The sequence below is a fragment of the Pseudopipra pipra genome, chromosome 9, assembly GCF_036250125.1.
Source record: "Pseudopipra pipra isolate bDixPip1 chromosome 9, bDixPip1.hap1, whole genome shotgun sequence".
Classification (NCBI taxonomy): domain Eukaryota; kingdom Metazoa; phylum Chordata; class Aves; order Passeriformes; family Pipridae; genus Pseudopipra; species Pseudopipra pipra.
Window position 1 is genome coordinate 6,825,121 of NC_087557.1, and position 18,669 is coordinate 6,843,789.

General features: G+C 50.0%; 2 protein-coding genes across 12 annotated transcripts in view; one reads left to right on the plus strand and one right to left on the minus strand.

Annotated features, from left to right (window-relative positions):
* Positions 1 to 909: 909 nt before the first annotated feature.
* On the minus strand, positions 910 to 9,076 carry SEC22B (SEC22 homolog B, vesicle trafficking protein). The gene is made up of 5 exons (XM_064664394.1): positions 8,878 to 9,076; positions 8,451 to 8,560; positions 3,764 to 3,924; positions 3,275 to 3,421; positions 910 to 2,900 (listed from the first exon to the last, which is right to left on the minus strand). Exons 1-5 carry the CDS (start codon positions 8,950 to 8,952, stop codon positions 2,746 to 2,748), a joined length of 648 nt encoding a protein of 215 aa, XP_064520464.1. The 5' UTR covers positions 8,953 to 9,076; the 3' UTR covers positions 910 to 2,745.
* Positions 9,077 to 9,464: 388 nt separating this feature from the next.
* PACS2 (phosphofurin acidic cluster sorting protein 2) overlaps positions 9,465 to 18,669 on the plus strand; it is a 78,558-nt gene continuing 69,353 nt past the window's right edge. For 10 of the 11 annotated variants that reach the window (XM_064664379.1, XM_064664381.1, XM_064664386.1 and 7 more), the window contains exon 1: positions 9,466 to 9,608. In XM_064664379.1, the coding sequence (XP_064520449.1) occupies positions 9,481 to 9,608 (128 nt within the window). In that variant the 5' untranslated portion in view covers positions 9,466 to 9,480. Of the gene's footprint in view, positions 9,609 to 18,669 lie in introns of all 11 variants that reach the window. The other variant, XR_010432652.1, reaches the window with a different exon arrangement.

Consider the following 18,669-nt stretch of genomic DNA (forward strand, 5'->3'; position numbering starts at 1 on the left):
GGGCGGGCCCTCAGGAGCCCCGTTATTCCCCCCGTCTCCGCTCCACGCCCCATCTCCGCGCCGGCACTGCCACCTGCAGGCAGCGGCCCCGGGACCGGCTCTGGCCGCCGCCAGCACCGAGCGCCCAGCACCGCGACCCCTGTGCCAGCAGTGGCCCGGCCCCCACTCCCAGCGGGGCTGCACCCTGAGCCCACCACGGCACACCTGGGCATGGACCCTGGCCCTGAGCCACCCACGGGCGCTCGTCCAGCTCCGAGCGAGTCGTCATGGAGAAACCGGCACTGGGCTCTCCTCCCGTCTGCCCCAAGCAGCCCGACAGGAGTAACCAAGGTCACGCCTGGATACTCAGGAGGTGCAAAGAGACCCCAGCAAAAAGCAAAACCCAGCCCACGCCTCCCTCGGATAAAGCATCAGCGGCATCTCTGCCCCGTGAAAGGGAGGAAAGGGGGCTCCGTGTTTTGAACAGCGTGGAAGTTGCTTGTAAGGTGCTCCCTGGAGCCCCACACTGGACTGCGGGAGAGGAGCCCTGCTTGTCTTCCCTCTTGGCAAGCAGCATATGTAGTAGCTCCGGGTCCTGTTCCTGCTGACACACCCCACTCCCAGTTTGTCCTGCTTCTCATGTGCCCTGTGTGAACAGCCAAAAAATTGTCCCCAAAAAGTTCTGCCCACGCTGAGGAGGCTGCCTGCAACATGCAGACACACAGCAGTACGGTGAGCCCCCCACTATGAACAAAGTACAGTCTCTCTGCCAGAAAAAGGCCAAGATCATATTTTTCAACTGGTTTTGCCTCCAAACAGGAGCCCTTATCCCAGGTGGCTTCAGCTATGGGGTCTCCACCCTCTTGCGTCCCTGGAAGGAAAGAAAGCATCCCCCAAGATCACAGAAATGAGACACAGGACACTCCACGCTGCAGAGGGGATTTTCAGGAGCATTTATTTCACTGCTGACACGGGGGCTGCAGGAGGCAGCTGCTCCCCAAGTTGCCCCGTGCTGCAGGAACATCACCCTCCTCAATCACAACAATCCACAGACAGTCGGTGTCTGAATGGTAAGACCTTCCAGCACCTACATTACACAGACCTACATCACTGGGACATTCACCTGTTAGGGACACCACTCAGAAGGATTTAAAATAATAATAATTATAATAAAAGCAACCTACAAAGTAACACTTGGAGGCATCATGCAGAAACTGGATTACTTCAGACTATGTGGCAGCTCAGATTTGCTGGGTTTATCAGTGGATGAGTGCTAACTGCTTCCCTGACAGTCCAACACCAAGCTGGGGAGCATTCCCAGACAGGACAACAGCTCTGTTTCCCACCCGGTGGCAGGAAACACTTCCAGGTCACAGCTTGTACATCCAGAACTACATAAGATTATGTGCTTGTAAGAGGTGCTGGGAAGTTCTGAAACTTCCTTCTGTGACACTGCCTGCAGAAGAGTGCCTGAGCTGTGGGATTTTTTTTCTCTCTCTTTTTATTTTTTAATAAAACCAAAAGCTGACTGGTAAAATGTTACTCTTAGCACAAGTGGACCAAAAAAACAATTTTTAAAAAAATCATATTACACTCGTAATATATAGATTGGCCCATAAGAAAGAAGCTCTATACTATTGCCCCATAATGAGTTTTTCTTCACCTACAGTTTCAACTTCCCAAGTGAGGTAGGGAGAGGGTGACCACAGGGAAAAAAAGTTGGTGTTTCCAAAGAATTCCACTATTTTAAAGTCATCCTAATCCTTCATGTAAAATTCAAATGTTCTTTAAAGAAACACTGCCTTTTCTTCACAACATTCAGAGTTTAGGTTTTTTTGGTTGTTTTGGTGAGGGAAAGAGGGAGAAAGAAAACAAGGATCCCAGAGATGAAATGCTGGCAGTTTTGACACATTTTGGAAGGAAAGCACAGTTACAAAAAGGAAGGAAACGATGTAGTGAATCTGCAGATAAAAGGAAAAAGTAAAGAGTGCTGACATAGTTTGCACTGTGCCCGCTCAAACAGCACTGAATTACACACCCCGTTCATGTGGAAACATACTGTCACACACAGCTGTCAGGAGAGGGAAAGTGGACACTTAGAAAACCTGTAATTTAATTTTTCAGGAATCAGTAATACAGAAGCCTTCCATTGCCCCTCCTAGTACTAGACAGAACGTATTTTAAGGCATAGTTTAACATCCATTTCTTCCTATAGCAACTTAAAGTGTAACAAGCCAAGATGTCAAGACACAGAAAACTCAATAGGTATTCTGACAGAGGTGAAAGCTGGTTTATGTACAGTGCAGTATTTGCCTTCAAACAGGGTAGTCTTGAAAGAGAAAGAAATAAAAATAACTGCAGACCCAGATTCTAAAAAAGCTAACATTACCAACACAAGGAATGTTCATTAGAGTCCAGTTCCCAATAGAGCTACTCAACAGGAGGACATACAATGTGATTATGCTAAACTGCACTGATTGACTGTTCTCAGAGTGCCCCGGGAGGGGGGAGAACCGTGGGAGGCCAAACTCTGCAGTACCCTAGTGCAAACTGCCTCAGAGGAAAAGCCTGCAGTCAACAAGCCTTTACACCTATTGTTAGGCTCCACTGAGAGATGCAGCAGTCAGGTGTCACCTAACAATCTCAGGACACTCCGGTAAAGGTGATGGTCCTGTGTGGATTCTAATGCACATCCCCCATGAACAGTGTCCTGCACACATACACCTGCCAGGCTACCGGCTTTCCCTCTTCCATGACCGAACCAGCTCACAGCCACCAGAACCTCACGTAGACGATCAGCATGATAAAAAACACAGCTACGGCCGCCAGCTTGGCGTATGTGGAACGCATGTTCAGGTACTTGGCGTCCTGACGGTACTTCTTGGACAAACTGGACAGGTTGTTGGCCTTGGAATCAAGAGCTGTTAAAGGGAAAGGGGAGAGAAGTTAGTCAAGATTAACCGAATGTTCTCCAGATGTTACCTGAACTGTACACAGCTGCAGGTGCAGCAGTTTCATGTGGCAGCACAGCCTGAGCCCCTCTGCAGTGCTCTAAAGCTTGTCCTGCTGGGATGAGAGCAACCCAAACTGGTGAGATGTTGGTCTCGCCCAAAAGAAGCATCAGTACCTGCCAGGTGCTTCAGGATGCAACCAATCCAACTGAAACACCCACTGAATTCCCTGCTTTTTTCAGGAGGCTCAGGGATTACCCAGCCTTTCCCTTCAGTATGCTCTGCCCACCCAGCTGACCAAAGGGACAAGGAACTGTGTGCCAAACACTGGCCACTCCCAGTACCTGAAAGTGCCTCTCCTCGCTGTAAGACTTCCTCAATGTTGGCCACCATAATCCTCTGCACATCTTGCAGCTCTGTGTTGATGGAGCCCAGGTTCCTCCTCGCCCGGCTATCAATGTAGAGCTTCTTGGTTTTCTGGATGTAGGTGTCTGGAATGAGACAGGGCTATCAGAGGTGATCTCACCTAACACAGAGCAGCCTGGCTGCTGAGGGAGTGGGAGCATTGCTGAGACAGCCAGGGGACTACATGCAAATATTCACTGGAGCAAGGCCAGGAGACTAAAAGCAGGAAATCTGAATCAAAGGACATGCACCATTTCCCTATTCTCCTGCATGCACCCACTTCTCTATTCTCCAAAATGCCCATGTCTCTAATGCCAAGAAGAGGTTAAACTGTTAATTCCATACACCAAGCTGGAGAGGATCCTGTGGCTGCTGCTGCCTGCCCCAGCAAGAAGTTTCCCAACCAGTCACAAGGAGAGGGACCTCACCAAATTCAATGAAGGAATAGGGCCTGGAGACTGTTGGAACCTTCTTGCCATGCTGCTCATCAAACTCTGAGTGCAAGTCTTCCAGATATGCAAAGGCCAGTTTCTTGGGGAATGCAGCTTCACACAGGACCAGGTAACACACCCCCTTCTCGATGATGTAGCTAAAAGAACAGCAGACAGGGCATTAATCAACCAAATCTGAACCTATCCTATCAAACTCCACCCTGCATTCCTTTTTTCCTACAAGGCAATGACAAGTGGGTACAAGGACTTTCAGTTTTCCATGCCTGGATCAAGTGCAAACCTTTCTACAAAGCAATGGTTAATTTTTTTTTTTTTACCCAAAATAAATTTTCATGTAGCCTCAGACCCTACACCCATGCCAAGAGCCCTGAATTTTGCCTTCACTGGAACAAAAGCTGGTCTGTGAATATCATTAGCTTAACAAAATATCAGCAACAAAAGAGTTATAATTTGCAGTACAAAAGAGAGGACACCCTACTGCCCTCCCACAGCTGGGAGAAGGGGAGCACAAGAAAGTTTGCCAGCAGAGTAGAGGGGAAGGTGGCCAACACACACGGAAAGCTAAAGCACTGGGGTTAGGACACACACAAGAATTCAGTCTCAGTGTGCTACAAAGCCACACAGTCACTGCCAGCTCTCCCCTTCAGTTTTGGAGGGCTGGTATCCCTTTCCTTCCCCAACACCAGCCTGTGGGTGGGGTGTTGCTGTTCACATGCATCACCTCAAAGTCAGCTGGGGAAAAATACTGGTGATACACTGGTTCTGGTGACCTCACCTGTGGATTTGCCATGGGTAGGTGTGACTGTGCCACTAGTTCTCTGGCTGCAAAGTGAGGAGCTCTAAAATGCACAGTGACACCTGCTGTTGAGTCATGCTGTTTGGTTTGCCCTGCAGCTGAGGGTGCAGGGGTCCTCCACTCCTCCTCCCAGCATCCCCATCCCATCTAGTTCTTATTTGTTTGCAGAGGCTTAGTGCTGACCTTGTTTAGTGTGAGCTCCAGTGTCTCTGCCAACAGGGAGAACAGGGGCTTTTCATTATAATTCGGCTAAAAAGCCTACTGGAATAAGGGCTAAGATAGAACCAATCTTCAGATTATTTAAGCTGTGCTATGACTGCTGCTGCACATTCCCAACTACATTTTCTTCCTTACTTAGCCAATATAAAAATAAAGGCAACAATATTCCCACCAAAACCAAGGGAGTGGAGACAGTAAATAGCCCTGGAAACACTTTTGAACACTTATCTATATTCTCCAGGGTGGAATGTAAATGCAACTTTTATGTTACCTTCCTTTGACTTTCTGCATAATGTCATTATACATTAGTCTAGTTAGCATAAAGATTAGCAGTGTATTAAAGAAATAATCCAGTCCCAAGGGCACAATAGTAAAATAAGTAGCTTAAAATTTTGTTAATAGTCACATCAGGCTTACAAAACAACTTCCTCCCACTCCCCACTGCTTTCTAGATACCCCCAACAGGTCCATGTCCTTTGAATTAGCCATCCTCAGCTCACTCCTGGGCTCAGGAGTCTCCATTGCATCCATCTTTATATGGGCTGTGTGTGAACCCTGACAGCCTTTAGTCAACAACTGATCTACCCCAACCAGAAGCAAGAAACTCCAATTGCCATAATCTGTTCCACAGCACGTCCCCACGCCTTTGTTCCTTTATATGTCCCTCAGCCAGGAGTGCATCAGTGCCTAGGACTAATGCTACACTACATCATGCCTCTGTTCTTCCCTTACCCCTGGAGGCCTGTTTGACAGACTGGAGTTGCTACAGATCGTCACCCAGAGCTTGATGTAGCCACTGTCATGACAAGCAAGACTTGAGCAAATCTTTTGAAATGAGGAAAATGTGTGCCAGATGGGAATCCTGAGAGTATTGCTGGAGCAGCACTCTCCAGATGAGAGCACTATGAGGAATATGTCCCATTGGCACAGGTCTGTTTATCTGTGCCCGGGTCAGCTGGTCCTGCCTGGAGCTCTTCAGCTGTATTTCCCACTTGCTTTTCCCTGATGTGGTATTCAATGTGTTGGATTTAAAATTGATCGGTCAGCACCACAGAGAGTGAGCTCACCTCATTCTGACCCAGTTTCAGATGATTTTGTCAACCTCAGAGCAGAGTTTCCACACAGCTGGGCTTCTCAGTTTTACACATTGTGTGCATCTCTGAGCTTCAGCACAGCACCTGCTTAGCACGTCCTCACACCAGGGGCAGATGGTGCCATTTGCCACTGTTAACTCCTGCACTCTGGATTCCTGCACACTGAGTACAGCCAGCAGGTTTCTCATAGTCATCTGGAATATCTGGAGAGAGAAAAACTTCATCCTGGTAACAGTGGCAAAGGCCAAGGGTCGCTTTCAACATGACAGGTAAGAGCCACTTCAGCCATTCATCAGCCAAAGGTCACCTGTTGACTGACAGCACAGGAAACACCATCAGTGTTCTTGTACCTGCATAACCATGTGCCCCCAGTGCTGCAGCTGAAAGGGTGACACAGCTTTTGGAGCTGAAGCTTAGGCAGAAGTCATCTTAGTGGTCATAGTTTAAGCTCCACATTTCAGCAAGGCTTGGCTCTTCTCTGAATTGATGCAAGCTAAAAACGTTCAATACCACCACCTCAGCAAGTTCAGCAATATCCTTAGCCACACTGCTAACTCACACCACAAAATGCTCTGTCCAGGTTTGTGCTGCCCTAAGCAGCCAGGGCTCTGATTTGGCAGAAAAAAACTGGTGAGCTGCGCTAACAAACAGTGTGGTAGTCAGTCAGCGTTATTTTAGACTACATCTCGAATTCCCCCATTACCTCCCCTCCCTCTACAGAGGGATTTCTGACCTGAAAGTATTCTTTTCACACAGGTCCTGCCATAACATCCCACCTCAAAGGAGGCAGCAGCGAGTGCTCTGCAGCAGCAGCTGTCGGTTGGCAGCAGAACCTGTCTAGGGACTAACTCGACTCAGAAGGAGGAACACTCCTCTCCCTGGCTGCCTGCCAGCCAGGTAACCCAGCTGTTCCTTTGGGACAGCTGTCAAAATGGGAGCCTGCCCAAGCCCTCCCTCCCCATCAGAACTGGTGACATTACAGCCACTGTTAATAGGCTTTGATTTCCTGGGCACACGTTGCCACCTCACCAGACATCACTCTGCTTGCATCATGGAAGTAACTCAAGAAGGGATTTACTGGGATCTACACAGGCTCTTTCTCAAGGCTTCACACTGCCAGTCTGAGCTACACCCATGCAGTGCCAAGGAAACACTTAATAATCAGAGAGTTTTTAAATTCTATAAAGTTTCAACGTGTAGAAAGAAAATGATGTAGAGCAGCACTTTGCAGTGCATTCTGCAACAGGAGATAAGGATGGCCAGACTAATCAGGGTTGTCCTGTGACAACCATAAGTCCCTACCAAAGGCAACCAGAAGCCAAGAGAAAACATTTTTTTTAAATCTTGTCATGGTCACTATATGTAAGCCAATCACTAGAAAAGTAGCCCTCGAAACCTCGTGGCTTTTGCCAAAGATTGCCATTCCAAAAAACTCCTGTTCCCATCTTTTCATGTTGCCAAATCTCTGAAGAAAGGGACAGGGTGGGAAATTGTTACAGAAGCAGAGACCTAAAACCAATCTTGCCCTGCATTAAAAGGTTCCCTCCCCCTCACCCAGCCATAAACCCACACCCAGTCACCAGGAATTCCTTGGGAATTGAGAGGGATCCTGCTGCTGGCAGTGCAGCAGAAGTGGTGCAAAGTGCAGGAAATCTTGGCATATTGCTGCCCAAACTGCACAACTCTGCCTTGGTGCCTCACATGGAACCTGATCTCAGAGACTTGTAGCAGTTATTCCTGCTAATGGCAAAATTCTGATTCTTGACAGGATCTTGACTTTCTCAAGCTTTATTCTGCCAGGTAATGACATATCACAGAAAGAAGCATTTACTTTATCGCACACAAGCTCTCCTGCTTTTCACTGACTGCCAATTCTTCCCCTGTTCACTTGCCTGTCCACCTCCCTTGCTATTGATTAAGCAATCAGGACATCTGACCTGCACTCCCTGTGTGCTTTCCTTATTTTATACCCAAGCTCCCTTGCTAGAGTGGTACTGGACAATCAACAACAAGGCTGAATCTACAAGATGAGAGAAAGAAGCCTGTCAGATAATAGGGCAATAATAATAAAAAAGCTCGGAGATGCTCCATGTGCTTCTAATACATGAAGCTAATGCATGAAAAGATGCAATCTCAGGGAACACAGGGGGAAAATCCTGTGCAAGAGGAGCTCACAGTGACACTGTCAGACTGGTTTTACCAAGGACATCTCTCTTTAAAGACAAGACACAGGAGGTACAGGAGAAGCAGCGAAGGTATAGTAGAGAGTGCAAACAAATAGAAAAACCTTGAAGAGAACAGAACCTGTATTGTCTTCAGCAAAGGCAGAACCATGAACCTGGCTGAAAATCAAGTGCCAGACACCTGTGCCAAGCAGTGACAACTCACACATTCTGCCCTTCGAGCAGCTCAGCTGGCAGGGCAGTCAGCTGAGGCAACTCTCCTGTTTCAGGCAGCCCAATTCCCAACAAACCCTCACACCGAGCCGGAAGAGCCTTCACTCATTCCCACGGCGGAGAATCCCCTTTTCCCCACGTCCCCGCCCGGCACTCACTGGAAAGCCATGGCTCCCGCCTCCAGGGTGCATCTCGTCGGGGACTGCTCGTTCAGCTTGCGGAAGAGCTGCTTCGCTTGGCTCTGGTACTGCTGCAGGTCGCGGCCTGACTGAGGAGGGAGGGGAGGGAGGGACGGGCTGTTGGGGCGGTCAAGACCGGAGACACCGCGGGGGGACTGCGGGGGCTCCGCCCGACAGCACCGCGGCGGCTCTCCCTCTCCCTCTCCCTCTCCCCCTCCCACCCACCACCACCACCACCACCGCCGCCGCCGCCGCCACCAACACCACCACCAGCACCGCCGGGAAACGCTTGTGCCGGAGCCGCCCCACTGCGAGAAGGGGCCGCGCCGGTCCCGCCGGGCCGCGCCCCCCGCCCGCTCCCCACCGACACGCCGGTCCCGCTCCACCCGCGCCTCGCCGGCCGCACCTGCTCGTCCTCCTGCATGGAGGCGGCCAGGGGGAGCCCGTCCGCCACACGGGCGATCATCGTGAGCAACACCATGGCCGCGCCCGCCGCCCGCCCTGCCACGGAGCCGCCGGAAACCGACACCGCCACTTCCGGCGTGCTCCAGCGGCCGACCCTCCACTTCCGCCCGGTCGGGGGGGCGGAGCCACGGCTACAGTGATGGACACACCCCCTCCGTGATGGCCATGCCCAAAAAAGGAATGGCCACGCCTCCTCAGCGGTGACCGCGCCCCATAATCACAGGCACGGCCCCATCGGCGCGGACACGCCCTCTTCGCATTGGCCACGCCCCTGAGCTCTGGCCACGCCTCATCACAATAGACACGCCCTCTCAGCTCTGGCCACGCCCCCTCATCATAGACACACCTCCTTAGGTCTGGCCACGCCCCTCGCCCATGACGCCCCGCCCCGCCCAGGAGAACCGCCTATATGTAAGTCGCGCCCACCCCCTATAGCCCCGCCTCCTTTGCGGACGGTCCCGCCCCCTGTGACGCGCCCCCCCGCGGGCGGGGCGGGGCGGCGGCGGCGGCCCGGTGGGCGCGCGCCAGGCCGGCGGGCACAGCCATGGCGGCGGCGGCCGAGCGGGGCCGCCTCAGCTTCCCCGGCGGCGCCGGGGCCCTGGGGCGGCCCGTGCCTATGAACCTCTTCGCCACGTGGGAGATCGACGGTTCCAGCCCGAGCTGCGTCCCCAGGTAACGCGCGGACCGAGAGGGCGGACACCCCCCCACACCCTCCCCGGGGCTTCGCAGCTGCTTCCTCAACCCCCCTTTCCCATCACCTTCTCGCAGTTTCAGCGTCCCTTCCCACCCCGCCAGCGGTGCCGCAGTGACGGGCACGGCTCCTGCTGCCCCTTCCCTTGGTTTTGGGGTGGGTGTGGGAGTGCAGGGACCCCCGGCCATAAAAAGGGTGGGAGGGCTGCAGCTGTGTCTGTGTCAGGTGTGTGAGGGTGTCGCCCTCTCAGTGAGTGTCCCCCTCCTCCTAAGCCCTGTCGCGGGGCGTGTGCCGGTGGCAGGGCTGGGGCTCCTTCCCCGAGCTCCATCGTGCCCGCGGGGTGTCCCGTTAACGGCGCCTTTGCGGGGAAATGCCCCGCAGGGATGGGCTCGGGGTGGGCATCCCTTTCTCTAGGACCGCTCGTCCGCCCTCTCCCCGTCTCGGCTCTCTCCGCACCTCTGCTGTGTGTAAACACGCGGCCGTGGTCCCTGCCTCCGCTGGTTTTAGCCCGCATGGGAGGCATCCCTCTTAGCTTTTATAAAATTTGCGCTTTTCAAGCCTGGCTCTAACAGAAAGCCTTTGAGGATTCAAGCGTGCCGAAGGCAAATCTCTGAAACGCCCCTCTTTATCTTTCTTTTTTTTTTGTTTTGTTTCAAATGAGGACGCACCGAGCGAGCAGAAAGGGAACAGAGTCATCAGGCTGATCTGGCAGGAATGTAAAGCTTTGCAAGCTTTACAAACCCCCCAAATCCCTCTGTCTTCTGCGCCATCCAGATAGCAGGTTGGGCTTGGTGGCCATGCCCCTGTCTGGCAGGGATTAGTAACTATCTTAACGCAAACACTGCCCACATCGTAGTGCTTTGGCATCGTGGGCAGGAAGATAACGTGGGGTAGAAGAAAACCTGAGTCCTGCAGTTGCAGATGATCTTGATTTATAACAGCTTATCTGTGCTAACAGTGCCTTGGGGCAGTAACTTTCTCTGCCTGTGTCTTGTTCAGCCTTTCTTTCCTGCAATGGGAGGTCTTGGAAAGGGACTGGCACCGCGGGGAATGTGCCCCTCTTCAAGGAGTCCCTTTGCTATGGGAGTTATTTGTCTATATGGGAGTAGCTGCAGGAGCAGTTGGTGCTTTTTGATTTTTTTTTGCACTAGACTAGAAGGTGTCCCTGCCCATCGCAGGGGGATTGGAATTAGATGATCTTTAAGTCCCTTTCAACCCAAACCATTCTGTGATTCTATAGTTCCAGTGTGATTGGCATTGTCCCTGTTGTACAGAGGACACAGAGGGCTCTTGTAATGCTGCTCTGAAAACTGTTCTCTCCATTGCACCCTCGACTACAGGAAGGCAGTTGGGTTTCCATCTCATCCAACCTCGTAACAATGGCTGTTAGACAAATTAAAAAACAAATGTCCGTCACTGTCAAGGACTTTTCATTCTGCATTATCATTTATGCTGATACTTGCAGATCTGAAAACGAGCTCACAACACAGCTTGCTTGTTTGCAAATCTGTAGATGACCAGAAAATGCAGTGTAAGGACACTGACCCTGCCTTGATGTGGTAGGGGGCGGGGTGCACAGGATGGCAATTAGGGTGGGGTCCTCGGTGCTTGAGTTGTGGTGGGCAGCAGATTGGAGTCAGGTGGTTGAGGTGCCTGGAGGAATCTGAGGAATGCAAGAGACAGGTGGATATCTGGGCAAGTGGGGCAGAACTAGGGTTTGAGGGGGCCAATCTGGAGTTGCTGAAGCAAGCTGTGAAGCAGGGGATGGTGAAAGTGCTCAGGTTGCCTGGGCTGAGGCATTGATGGAAGAACTGGGGCATTTGGGACCTTCTAGGAACAGAAGTTTTGTATGAGGGAGTTTGTAGCAGTGGGTCCCTCTGCTCTCAGCCCTGTTGTTGCCATCGCCTTTGTTTGCTGTTCCTGGGTGCCCTTTTCCCCTAGATCCTGGGGGGATAAGCAGACATCCAGCTGCTGCTGCGTCCGCTACTGCCAGCCAGATGAGCCTGTCTTTCCGTGGATGAGGAGTTTTCTGTGGGACATGCCCCACATGCTGGAAGTGCCCCACATGGGCTGGGCACACGTGCAAGGGTTGTGTATGTGGTGCAGTGTGTGGCAGGTCTGCAGCTGTAGCTGTGGGTGCCAAGTGTTTTTTGTTAACCTGAAGCGAGGTCAGGAGCAGCTGAGGTTGCAGGTTCTGTGGAGATGTTGGTTCCATGGCACAGTGAGGTGTGTGCTGGGCAAACACCAAATTCTGTAGCAGTTCCCAGTCAATGCTGCTGCTTCTAATCACTTAACATCATGCCCTGTGATGCTGCTTTGGGTCCATGTTTTGCACTTCATTACAGGCTTTGCAACAGACCTCTCTGTTGGAGAAGGCAGGAGTTTGATAACCTTAAAGTTATACCACTGCCTCTGCATTTTAAGTTAGAATTGTAATGATTTTCCCTATGACACAATGACTTTTAAGATTCTTTATCTTAAAGCGAGAGATACTGGGATGACAACTCCTGCATGGGAAACTGTATCCCAAATGAGCTTGTTGTCCAAGCAGATGTCTGTTGGGATGTGAGAGGCGGATGTGGAGCAAAGAGGGCCTTGGTGTGTGGTCAAATACCATGGAACTGCCTTGGTCTCTTCTGAGATTTCCACAAGTTCCCCTCTGGGTTTCTGTTGGCAGGACAGGCTTTCCCAGTAGAGAAGAGGTTTGAACTTGGCACAAAGTCAAAGGATTCATGGAAGAGGAGTATGTGTTTGGGGAGGGAAAGTTGCTTCCTTCCCCCTTCTTTTTGGCACAATAAATCTTACTCCATTTCTAAGGTGCTTCTCCTACAGTAAGCTGGAGCAGGAGGTGAATGCAGTGCCTGGAGCAGTCTGTGCCTGCGTTTCCCTAAATGGGGTGGGTGGGTGTTGAGGTGGAGGGCCTCATGTGGATGTGTGTATGCTTCCCAGATGATGGCAGGGAGCTGGACAGGGAGGGACATCTCGAAAGCGCTGCTATTGAACACGCTCTTCTTCGGTGGTTGATTTACTGAAAGTCCACTCAGCTTGGGTGGGGTGTCAGCAAAATCTGGAAGGCTGCCTTGGTGCTTCCATGGAGTTCCCTTGTGTGAAAAGGCTGTGTTTAAGCTTAAGGAAGAATAATAGTGAAGAGTCACGGTGTTGTCCTATAATTCTGTGTTTGGAGTGAAACATGAGGTGAGGTGTTTTGCTCTTGTCTTGGTCTCCTTTCTCTTCTGCCATTTGCAGAAATGATTTTCTGATTTCTGTCTTCAGCTCCTGAGGGTTTTGACCATAGTGCTTCTGAAATGCAACTACTTTCTTTTAGTCATCCCAGAAATGTGACTCAAAATGTCTCACTATCTGGGCGTATACACTGCATACTGGAAGGGAGAGATGCCTACCTTTCCCTGCTGTTTCTTTCTTCTGTGCATTGAAATATTTTCCTTTGAGGAAGGTTACACTACATAAAGCTCTCCTTGCCACCTGTAAAAACTGAGAGTGATCTTCTTGCAGCATGGCTGTGAGAGAATCAACACTTTTTCCCCCCCCTCATTTTCCTCGTACATGAAAAGTAAGAATTACTCTGTGGATTTTGGTGGTGTTTCTTTTTACTTTCCTTTTTTTTTTTTATGAAGCTGTGGGTGTGAATGGCAAGGTGCAGTACTGTCCCATCCTGAAGGAGCTTCATGAGGAGGTAGCACCATGGGGAGGCTGTCTAGAGGAAGAGTGGTCTTGGGGGAAGAGTTTTGTTGGAATGGTCTGCTGGAGAAGGAGGAAGCAGAGTGGGTTTCCATTCAGAGAAGGTTTTGATTGAGGCTATTGACTTAATTGTCACAAACTTGTAAAAGTTCCTGCTAAGCTTTGAACTGTAAAGTGAATTTTAGTGTACTGTAACCAAACTGGATGTGGAGCAGGTGTGACCTGGTGTCCCCTGGGGATACAAAGGAAGAAGCTTGTGGAACAGACCTGTGAAAAGACAGTGCTGGAGATCTGAGGTTGTTGACTGGGCACTGCCTGAGCATTTCACGTGTTGGCTCTCCTCTGTGGTTTGCCTGCTCTGTAAGGAAACATGAAGGGAATCCATGCACACCCTGTGAACTCGAACAGGAGGTTGGTGGTGTGGGGATGTGACCGCTCAGGGTGCTGTGACATGGCCTTGCAGCACTGGGACATTCACACCAGCCCTGGTATGGACATCCCCGAGGGGGGATGGAAACTGGTTAGGGTGAGACTTTGGATTCACAGCAGCTGAGTGGATCCTAATAGTTTGCCTATGCCCCAGGCTATGTGCTCTTCTCTCTCTGCCAGCTCCCATCTTCTTCCACTGATCTATCTCCTGTGACCAGGAGGGACCCAGTGAGGACTGCTGGGGTGTGGAGCCGCTCCAGCAGTCTGCAGGTTTGAACCCCTACATGGTAATTCCCTCTGCTAGCAAAGTGTTGAGGGGTTCTGAGTATCGAGGTGTTCTGACCTATGTGAAGTCCATGGCTGACTCTTCACTATGAGTATTTGGTGTAAATTCACTTGGAAGTGAAAGACTTTACCCCTTGGTGTGAAGGATGCGTGCCTACAATGGGAATGGGAGTTTCTTTTGGCCAGTGAGAGCATGTTCTGTCCTGGGCTTGAGCAATGGCAGCAGCTATGCACCATATTGACAGAGAAAGGTGGACAACTTGCTAGAGTAATAATTATGTTCAGGTGATGCTGCATAATTAAAAACATTGATTAATTCAGGTAGGGAGAGATGTTACTTGAAATGTATCTTAACCTCCTATTCCATGGAGAGAACTCTTGTTTGTTAGGATAACTGCTGGCACATTCATTGGGAGCTGACAGTAGATTTTCAGCACATTTGGAACTGGGAAAATGTCTAATTACTCAGATGACTAGGTACGTTTCAGAAGTGCTTATTTGGAGGCTTTGTTTTGACTTTGTTTGAATAGCATGAAATGCCTAACGTTTTACCACGGAAGGAAATTGAATACAAATGAGGGCACAGGATAGGCTTCAAAAATATCACTAAGGTGATGTTAAACGTGTGAGATGCATGAGGAAAAACATCCACAACTGAGCAATGGAGATGAACTGCTTGGAGTAAAGCACAGTGGCCAGAACCAACCCCTTTATTCTTGGAGATAAAATATGCTGTGTCTCCCTCTTAGTCTTTGTGGAAGAGATCAAAACCAAAGTAACAGTTCTTTGGGCGAGACCTAGTGATCCCTATGTAAATCCTATCACAGCAGTTATTGTCACTTTATGTGGTACTACTGAATGTAATTTGGACTCTTGTGTTATTCAGTAGAAAAGTTCTGTCTAGAGGCTGAGCCGTTTGTTGGAGTCAGATGTCCAGTTAGACCTATTTTGAGGCATCTTTTAAGTGACATGAGGTGAAGCTTGTGCATGTCATGAACAGTTCTGGAAACATCTTAAAATTTTAAAGCTGCTAGCCAAAGTCTCTGGGTGGGATTGTGTGTGGTTTTCACCTGGATGTTTTGCACATGGCCAGCGCAAAAGGATTTTGGGAGTGGAAGGAATGGGCTACTCTTTTGAAGGGCCTCTTTTTCTTCCCTTCCACCAAATGAGGGTGCCCAAAGGACCTTCCCCTCTTGTCCACTGGCAGGTCTGGCCTGTGTTCCTGTAGCCCTGCTTGGCAGGAGGCAACCCTGTAGCTGCTTGTCCAGGGAATAAAAGCTCTCTCGAATGGAGCTGTTGATGCTCCACCACCTTTCATTGGCTCTGAGCAGCCAGATGATTTCTGTGGCAAGCTTGTGGCTGTATCAAATTAGCTATGAAATGATTTGCATAATAGATTAATCAACCAGCAACAAAACATCCCTCTTTTCTGCCAAGAAAAGAAAAGCAACAACTCAGCTGTTACAAGAGGCCATTATGTTCCTTGCAACCCTTAATCTTTCTTTTTTTCCAAGAGCGCTCCCTGTTTTGGCCTCATGCAGGAAGCTGGCCTGCTCGCTGGCTTTATTTGCGTCACATCTTGGCAGCTTTTTCTAATTCTTTTGGGCCAAATTTTGCCACCGTTATGGTGACCTTCTCGGGAGGGTATTTCCTATGGAATTGGTGGCTGACTGCCAGACACCTCTGTATTGCCAGGTCCTCTATTAGCCTTCGCCATTCCATTGAAATTCCTCTGGGTCCCTCGTGCTTCTTCAGAACTGTCCCATTTCCCTGGGAAGTCAGGGAGCAGGAAGACAAGGGGCGAGCAGGTCACCTCAAAGAGCATATAACTGAGTGGGCAGGAACTGGTCACTGTATTTTATTTTTCCTGTGTTTCTACCTCCTTACAAGCCAGCAGTATGAATCTCCTAACCTCTATGGTCTTCCTTCAGCCCCAGATGCAATATCTGTGTGTCCTTGGTTGGTTGAATAGTGCCACCTCCCAAACAGTGCTGGGGGAGTTTCAGTCCGAATGGATCCTAACGTGCAGATGATAAGAGGCTTAACTGGATAATTGAATGTGATAGCATGAAGCTTCTCTCATGGCGAGGTTTAATTGGATTATGATACTGTACAGTGGTGTGGAGGCTTGCAGGGCATGCAGCCAGCTTTGCAAGGAAGAGAGTGGATCCTTGCTAATCACTCATTTGTTTAAAATAATGAATTGCCTGGAGAGCTCTGATGGGCATGCTGTGCTCGATGCAGCCAGTATCCCTGGAGAGGGATTCCTCAAAAACATGTAGAACCCTGTCCTTGGGTTGGTGCAGCTGTAGCAGGTCTGCCTGGTGAGGAGGAGACAAGCTCCTTGTGTTTGGAAAAGTAGATGCGTGGACTCTCATTGCGTGCTGCGTTCTGGAACCCTTTTTCTCCTCTAAAACCATTTCAGCTTTTCCTGCAGTGCTTTGTGTGGCTGTGTCACTTGTAATGAACTGTGCCTTGCTTCTGAGGTGGCCTCCTTGTTCCTTCTCATCTAGCAGCTGAGAATCTGCAGGCCAGGCTGCCTTCCAGCACAGTTACTTGCAGGGCAATAACTATTTTTGATCAGGGAGCTCAAATGCCTCCCCTGCTGCAGTGGGAAAGCAATCTAATTTTCAAAATGTGCAGCAAGAATAAAATTGAGAGCAGCTTCTGTATGCTGTGAAGTTGGCTTGGTGGAGGCTCTCATGCATGTAAACCATAGCTGGGGTCTGCAAGCCAGTCAGTGTGCAGGTGCTCACCTGGCTTGGTGTGTTGGCAGCACTTGTGTTTTGGGTGCAGCTCCTGGGGGCTTTATGCTTTGTGTAACTCACTGCCTGAGCTGCAGAGAGGCTGTTCTTGGGAGTTTTTGCATTGAAAGTAGGAGTGTTTGGTCTACTGGTATTTCAAAAGAGTTTGAAATCTGCATAGTTGCTCAGATCTTACTTCAGAAGAGTTGTCAAGGAAAATAGCATTTGTTCTCCTGTAAGCAGATAGATTTGTATAAAATATCAGCTTTGATGTTGTGTGCAGTGTGCTACTCATCCATAGCCTCTCTGTGGGTTTGGACAGTTAACTGTTTGTCTCATCAGTGTTTGAATGGGCTGGGAAATGCCCCCAAGGATGGTGTATGCCATTTGGGCAGGGAGCAGCACCTGGGCACTGGGAGGTTTTGAATTCATCCTGTTTCCTGCAGTGGCTCATCCAAACTGTATTAAAGTTAAATAAATGTGATTGCTTTACTGTTGCTGGCTGGGAAATGGTAGTCTAGCCACTTTTCCCCCAGTGCTCTAAAATGTGTGGGACCTCCCTCCCCAAGCTCTAGTTTGGTCTAAAGATAAACCAACTTCCCTCTCCTCCTGATTTTCCTTTTTGGCAGTCAGGTGCTCTGGAGCCTGTAGGAGGTAAGTGGAAGGGAGTAGCCAAGAGGGAATGTTTAACCAAAATCTGCACAGCTTGCAGGTCCTTCTGGACCTCAGGGAGGTAGTTAGCTTTGTTCTAAAAAGAAAAAGAGGAACAAACCTGGTGACCCAGGATGGCTTGTTTTTTTTATTAGTGTGTGTTGCTGGGGCTGGGGAGAGGTGAAGGTTTGAAGGTGTGAGGCTGTGAAAGAGCAAGGGGATCAAGTGTGTGCCTGTGTGCAGAGTGAAGTGAAACATGCTCACTGCTCAACAGAGCACTTTATTTTGCTGCTAAAAATCTTCTGAAGAAAGACACTGTCTCCTTTCATCAGATCCCTCTGCTCTGTTGAGCTTGACTGTTAAAAATCCTTCTCTGCTCTTTTTATTTTTCTACAAAGCCATTGCAGTGCAAGGGCTTGGAGATGCTCCTCACTGCTGGTAAGTAAATACCATGTGCAGGAGAGAGATTTCTAGAGGGATCTTCACCTCTGCGGGGAAACACATGGAAGGCTGCAAATGGAGACATGGGAAAACTGTGGAGCTCATAATGGGGTTCTGGCCTGTGTTATAAAGGTTTCTAGTGCAGGGCTGTCATTAGTGGCCTAAATGAGCTGCAGTTTGCACATATGCCTGTCTGATATGTGTTTCCCAACAGGCACTAGGCCAGATCTAGATATAGAGCAGAGAATAACCCCCATGGAGAGATTCTTAGGAAGCTTTATCTATATATAGTCTATATAAGTCTGTATCCCCTTTCTGCTGAGAGGACAGTCTGCCCAGGGAACGTGGTTAATGCGGATACACCCCAGCTTCCGAGAACCAGGCAAAGGTCCGTGAGTACCACGTCTGCCACATCCTGTGAGCGATCCCTGGCGTGTCCTGGCTCCTGCTGCGGTGGATTGCAGTGGGGAATTCTCTGCTGAGGGCCCCAGCTGTACTACCCTGTCGTCACCGTGGTGTTGTGGCAGGCTAGTGGCACGCTCCTGTGGCCACCCAGGCTTGTCCTCTGTGGGAGCACGAAGCAGCCGTCAGCCAGAGGGAACAGCTGCGAAGGCTGGGGCACAGCATTCGTGCAGAGCTGATGGTGCCTGTGCCTTTGGAGCACGTTGGTCTGTTGGGTGCTCTCATTAAAGCGATGAGATCGTAGCTTGGCAGTGACTTGTCATGAGACAGCCCTTGTAGGATTTGTATGCCTGTGCAGTTCCCCTTCTTGCAGCTGCTTACCAGGGTGTTC